Here is a 6,646-nt window from a genome sequence, read left to right as displayed (position 1 = left end):
AAGTCTTTTTAGGGGAGCATTTGGACATTTGTAAGAGATATACCATGGTGCTGGAGCCAGAAACACTTATATAGGGAGTGGTAGTGTCTCTAAGCTCTACTTTTTTCTTCTTGTTTTTATCTACGTTTAAGTCATCTTCTATCTGCTCTTTCTTATCTTCACCCTCAATCTCAATGGATAGAGGTGTTTTAAGATCAAAAGAATCAAGCTCATCCTCCCCCTTCTCAAACTCCATTTCTTGAGCTCACACTAGTTGTTGTACTCCAAGTAGGTCCCTGAAATGAACGAGTTTCTCTTTACCAAGTAATGACTAATATGACATTGACTCTCTAGATTAATAAGAAAGACATATGATAATGCACTCTAGGGTTTTTCACACTATGTCCGCATAGCAGGACGACATCATTTTCTTATTAAGGGTTAGGAATGGTTGATGGATACGGAAAATTCCCTTTGGGGCCTCCACAAAGGAAGACCTTTTTGAAAATCCATGGTGATCATGAGCTTGTTGAAGAATAGAACCCATGATGTGCACTAAGGGACTGCAAAGAGATAAACTAGGAATGACTATTTTTATTCTATGTTTATTCCCATCAATAAAGCAAGGGTCTCTAATGGAGGAGTTTTGAATGGAATACCATTGTGTGTTGAAATAATATTCTCATGTCATACTCACAAGTTGTTCACATTGGTTTTAATTGGTTCCATCTCACTAAAGATCATACTCCTTGCGACTCAAAATGGGCTCCCTCTATTGTTCTAGTAGCTCTTCAAGTAACACTACTATGAATGAGCTACATCTCATTTGTTGAAAGCTATAACTCTTACTATTTCTATTTGTAGGTGTTCGTCAAACCATTATTTTGTTACTAGAAATCACAATAATGCTACCCAATTGCGGTAAGGATCATGCATAAATTTCATGCCAGATCTTTCCCAACACTCTTAGCATTCTAGATCTAGTATTCATATTGGTGGAAATAATGCCATCTTACTACCATTATATGGTCCCATCTATGTTATCTATGATGTTCGTTATTCATTGCTACTACTTCTCCTTCCTACTCAAGAAGGAAGGGTTAGTCTGTGCAATTGAAGTGTTTTTCATATGAACTAAAGCAAACACTCAAATTAATCATGATGTGATTAAGTAATGCTATCATGTAGCAAGGAAGCCTTTACATTAGCTTTAGCTCTCCAAACGACCATTGAGATGTGCAAATACTTTTATGGATGCTCAATATTAATGTCACCTATGTTGCTAAATAGAGCTCCATAAAATCAAGTTGCCTCTAACATTGTTCTTGGCTATCCCAAATTAGCATTTATGTCTTCCAAGGGTGAAGGATGAAGTACCAAGTTCACATTATGCACATTCTACACATGGAGAACAAGGATTAAGCTAATCCTTGTGAAGAAAGAACTTTGAAATATTGCCAATGGAAAAGAGCAAAAGCCATGAGAAGCACATCAAGTAGTTGCATGGAAAGTTAGAGATGAAAAAGCTGAATTGATAATCAAAATGGAGTTGCTTGATACATATATCCATCATGTAGATCATTGTTGTCCTACACAAAGGATACAATGGTCAACAACTTGTTTGGAGCCCAATCAAAAGTTCCAATATTTAATTGCTCATGGAGCATTTTAGACGAGAAGTGAAACTTGACTAACATCTTGCATCTTGTCTTAATAATACCAAAGGCTTGTTAACCCAACTTGTAGATTTTGGATTGAAAGTGGAAGAAGACGTTACCACAAAATCTCACTATCACATGCAATCCCAACAAGGAATCTATGCGATACATCCCATTGAATGAAAATTGGCTCAAGTTTCTTACACACACAAAAACATAAAAATGCCAAGGACAACACAACAATAATAGCCCCTTAGCTTATCCCTATTTTCTTAGATAAGTTGTCTCGAAGGTGCGCATCATTTAAGTACATGAGGAAGGACTTAGTGCTACATTGCCTTCTTGAGTGAACAAGTTGTTGAGCTTTCCTAATTAAAGGAAAACACTTTTTAATGATTGATTTTTTATGTGTTATCTACCAAAGATCATACAATGAACCTTGTGCAACTTGACACCTAGGGAAGCTAATTGTATGTGTCAAACTAGCATGGTAGTACATATTTCTTGATTAAGTAAATACAATTAGGTGCATGGGGGAAGACCGGGTGGAGGGAGGCCAGAAGGATCCCATCCTAAGGATGCACTAGGTGGAAAGTGGGTTTGCAACATTGCATTGATTTTCGTATAATCTTATATTTGCCATCCAAAACACTTGTAAAGAAGCCATGCTTTTTTCGAGAAGCACTGCTATTGGGTCTTCTGCCCCATTAGCTCAAGATAAGCAATACTATTGACTTGTATTGCTAAGAAAATAGCAATGTAAGAAAATATTACACTTTGCCTTAAGAGAGGCTATGAGAAGACCCTAGTATCGACGCTCCTTCTAGAGAACCTACCAAGACAATGTTGAAGGGATTCAAAATAAGTTTTTTATTGGCAAGAATAGCGGTAGTTGGGCAAGAAACAAAGTTTTGAAGATTAATTAAACAGGTTGGGAAGTGGAAGCAAGTAGAAGTCGGGTTCGTTCCACGCATGTAGGAGCCCGTGCATGTGTGCTAGGTGACCAAAGTGCAGCAATTGGCAACTCGGCATGCATGCAGTTGCAGCTTGAATTCCAATTTGGTGAGTGGGCAGAGTACTGTGCTAGCCAATAATTAGAAGTTTAGTATGGCTCGTAATATATAATTAGTACACAGGTCAACGCACCACAGATCTATGGAGAGGGACCTAACATTTTTAAACACCGCAATTATGCGCACAAAATGGCGAAATTGCCAACATATAAACATATGGCTTTAGTAGAGCTAGTGCGCACTACACCAACTGTCTTAAACAGAAACGTGGCAGACTACAGTACCTCTGCTTGGCGCACACGACGTGTATATAAGGGCCGACCACAGCAGCATAAGAACGCGAGACATATTTAGCAGACGTAGGTACATTAGCTAGCTTTATCACTTGCAGCGCCTATCCAGCAGCAGTCGTGGTAATATATCATGGGGCCGGGGACCAGATCATCATTGACGTCGCCCTTGACAATGATCATAGTAACGCTCTCACTACTACTAGTGATTAATCACGTCCTTAATGTGCATGCACACAGTAGGGATCAAGCTGAGCTCGCTGCTGCTGGCGCTTCTGCGGCTGTCGCGGAGAGTCATCAGATTAGTGAGGTATGTATATATGCTAACAAATGTACGTGTAACGTGACGTGAACTTCATACAATAAGCAGCAGGCCCAGGACGTGCAGACCGTGCCGTGGTGGATTGGCCACAGGGGGCCGTGGGGCGGAGAGGGAGGCTATGAGTACGACGACATCGCGAGGATGTTCGCGGGTCTGCGGGTAATCGACGTGCTGGGGATAGGGAAGATTCAGCTATGGCATGCGGAGAATTACCTCCGTGGCATCCAAGTACAGTATTGGGTCACCACTTCACGGAATGGTCGGGGTGTCTACAAGGAATGGGGACCACTTCACGGCCTGCCCCAGGGCAAGAACGCAGTCGTGCGTACTGATTTGACGTCTTTACAATTAGCAGTAGTAGTACATACAGGACATGATACGAGTCGCTTATTTAGAATCCTTATCATCATCATCATGTGGATATAAGTGTTTGCTGGTTCGTACAATAACTATATATATTGGTCGCCCTGCGTACAGATATTAATGTTAAAAGGTCTAATAGCTATAACTACTTTATGTTAAAAGGTCTAATAGCTATAACTACTTTTTTAATGCTGTTTGGAAAGCAGATCACCTTGCAATATCCACAAAAGCAGGTCCACCAAGTGAGAGGATTCTATGGAAGCACAGGCCCATACACCGCCCTCACCTCCATGAAGTTCGAGACTAATCTTGGCACCTACGGTCCCTTTGGGGACCAGGACGGAGTCTCATTTACCTCTGGTAGTCGAGACACAAATATTGTGGGCATCTTTGGTAGGTCAGGAGCGGCCCTCGACAGCATGGGTGTTTACACAAGACAACTCTCCATCCCCCACAACTAATAGCGATGAAGTTATACAACAATGTGGAGTGGTCGCCTCTACTGCTAATATTGTGGGCATCTTTGGTAGGTCGGGAGCGGCCCTCGACAGCATGGGTGTTTACACAAGACAACTCTCCATCCCCCACAACTAATAGCGATGAAGTTATACAACAATGTGGAGTGGTCACCTCTACTGCTAATGATTCAATTGCAAGGTATTGATACAACAATAAGTATGCTAGTAGGTGTACTCCTTCATCCTACATGGCACCGACTTGCCTTGCACTAGTTGTGGCAAGTCAACATCATTCCATGTATGAGTTCATACCACCACCATCACTAGGATCACATTTTAGGCACACTCCATGATGTTGAATTTCATTGCCCACAAAAATATAGTTGCCCTTTTTCTTATTTCTCTCTCACATTGTCTCCAAATGGTGTGAGTTATTGATAATTTTTTAGGAGCATGAATAGAAGAACTTATTGAAATCGCTAGAAGCATCCTTGATGTATATTGGCAACAACAAGGATTTCTGTATGGTGGTCCAATACGACTATACCATGCTTGTTGCTTGTGATGCACCTTGTTCAGCTAGCATATGACTTACATCGAAAGAAAATCATGTGCTAGCTAGTCATACATTAATTTGATTAGCAAGAATGATATTTCTTATCTTGTGCAAGAAGTCTAATACTTGGCTCTTGAGGAATTTGAAGGCACTTACAAGTTCTTGCACACTTAGTAATCCAAGGTATGGTTAGAATAGATGGAAAAGGGCATATGAAATATTAATTCACAAAAGCCTAGAAGAATGAGAACTTTCTAACCAAATGGGATACTAAGAATTGTAAGGCACTCGGAATTGTAGGAGAACACTTGGGAGACTCCTTAATTCATAATGTAACTAGGTGTCCCTCAACTATTGAAGCATGTGAAAGACTCCAGAGGCTTTTGGGGGCCGCCTCCAAACACTTACATGTTAATTTTCTTAATAAGTTCTTTGAGTTTACTATGCAACCTCAACCTAGGATGACTAAGGATTTAAACAATCTTGAAATTGTAATCACACATAGTTATCTAGCATAGATAAGGACATTGAGATAGTTGTGAAGATTGTCATGCTTTTGAACAACTTGTCTCAGGATACCTAAAGCACCCTTCATCAATAGAGAGAAGAGAAAGAAATAATTATTAATCTCAGTTGAGATGACTATACGAGGGCAATTTTTGAACTACCATAAATAGACTTATACATGCACTTTTTAACTTGATCATTGTTCTAACCCACTCTCCATAGTTCTACCAAATGAGGGGAATATTTCTACAAATTGTTTCATTCAACACTTGGATTGATCCTTTCTACGGCTACTCCTCCATTGTTCCTCCTTTCAAAAGACACTATCTTGTCAATAAAAAATCTAGTCACTCGTAATAGTACATCAACACAAATGCGCATTAAAATATAAAATAGATTCACACATGAAATCACAAATGAACCTCACATTCCTTTCTTTAATACTTAATCATTTAACATAATCACAATGTAAGTTTATATAATTGACAACCGATATATAAGAGTCATGCATGGTACATATAGGAGTCACAATAATACTATAATTATCTAGGATTCCACTGGCATTGTGATATTACTCATTGCAATTATTGGATTTACCAATTGTGGTGGCATAGTTGTCTTCATGTGTGATGGCATTGGCATGATTTGTGTGTAATCGACCATGACCATCCTCTAGCTCTCTTGTGCCATCATTACCATAATCATCTCTCTATGCTTGTAAATGCACGATATATCTCTCTAAAACATACATAGAGAGATATGGATCTCATGCTACCGTCTATTATCCCTCAATGATTGTCATCATCCCAAATGATGATTTTTCATGATATGTTGTGGATGTTATTCTTCTAGCGGCTTTATATGTCCAACATCTGGAATTGCAAATTGGTGCAATCTTTCAAGCTTACATTATGCAAAGGTTAAAAAGTTGGATGTTAAGGTAGAAGAGAAGGGTCGAGCAAAAACCCAAAGACCATACAAAGAAGAATACAAGAGGAGATGCATTTGGTGAGACAGTTTATAGTATGAAAAGCGAGAATGTACAGCCTACTGTGAAGCGAAAGTAAAAAGGTTAGTCTTTTGGAAAGATGGCAAAATACATGCAACAGAAATTGGTCTTCCAATAGAGTCAAATTTTGGAAATGGTGGCATGTAGAAGAGGTTGGAAGAGATGGTAGCAAGGACAACATTGAAGACTATATAGGAAACCAAAATGGGTTGAATTTTTAAGTGCATGATTTGGGTTCTCATATACCAAAATGTCTCTACCTATGGGTAGATTGTAGCAAAGCTCTCAACTATCTTTTTAAAGGACTTATTTAAACATTAAGGGCCAAATGGGCAATCATTATGATCAAAGTTAAGATATAAAGTAACTTTTTCAAAGTACTATGGGTACATTTCATCTCCTTCTGATCTTGAGGAGTGGGTTTTCAAGCTAGATTCTTAGTTTTGCATTTTTCCAAGGAGTGATGACCACAAAATACACCTTGTCACCAT

General features: G+C 39.2%; 1 protein-coding gene across 1 annotated transcript; it reads left to right on the top strand.

Moving 5' to 3' along the window:
• The first annotated feature begins 3,003 nt into the window (after positions 1-3,003).
• On the top strand, positions 3,004-4,670 carry LOC148037992 (agglutinin-like). The gene is made up of 2 exons (XM_087675348.1): positions 3,004-3,250; positions 3,832-4,670. Exons 1-2 carry the CDS (start codon positions 3,074-3,076, stop codon positions 4,084-4,086), a joined length of 432 nt encoding a protein of 143 aa, XP_087531474.1. The 5' UTR covers positions 3,004-3,073; the 3' UTR covers positions 4,087-4,670.
• Positions 4,671-6,646: the final 1,976 nt, after the last annotated feature.

Source organism: Lygodium microphyllum, chromosome 3, assembly GCF_053477565.2.
Source record: "Lygodium microphyllum isolate KBCC chromosome 3, Lygodium_microphyllum_v1.1.10, whole genome shotgun sequence".
Lineage (NCBI taxonomy): Eukaryota > Viridiplantae > Streptophyta > Polypodiopsida > Schizaeales > Lygodiaceae > Lygodium > Lygodium microphyllum.
Note: the sequence above shows the minus strand (reverse complement) of the source record. Positions and strands in the feature narration are given on the sequence as shown.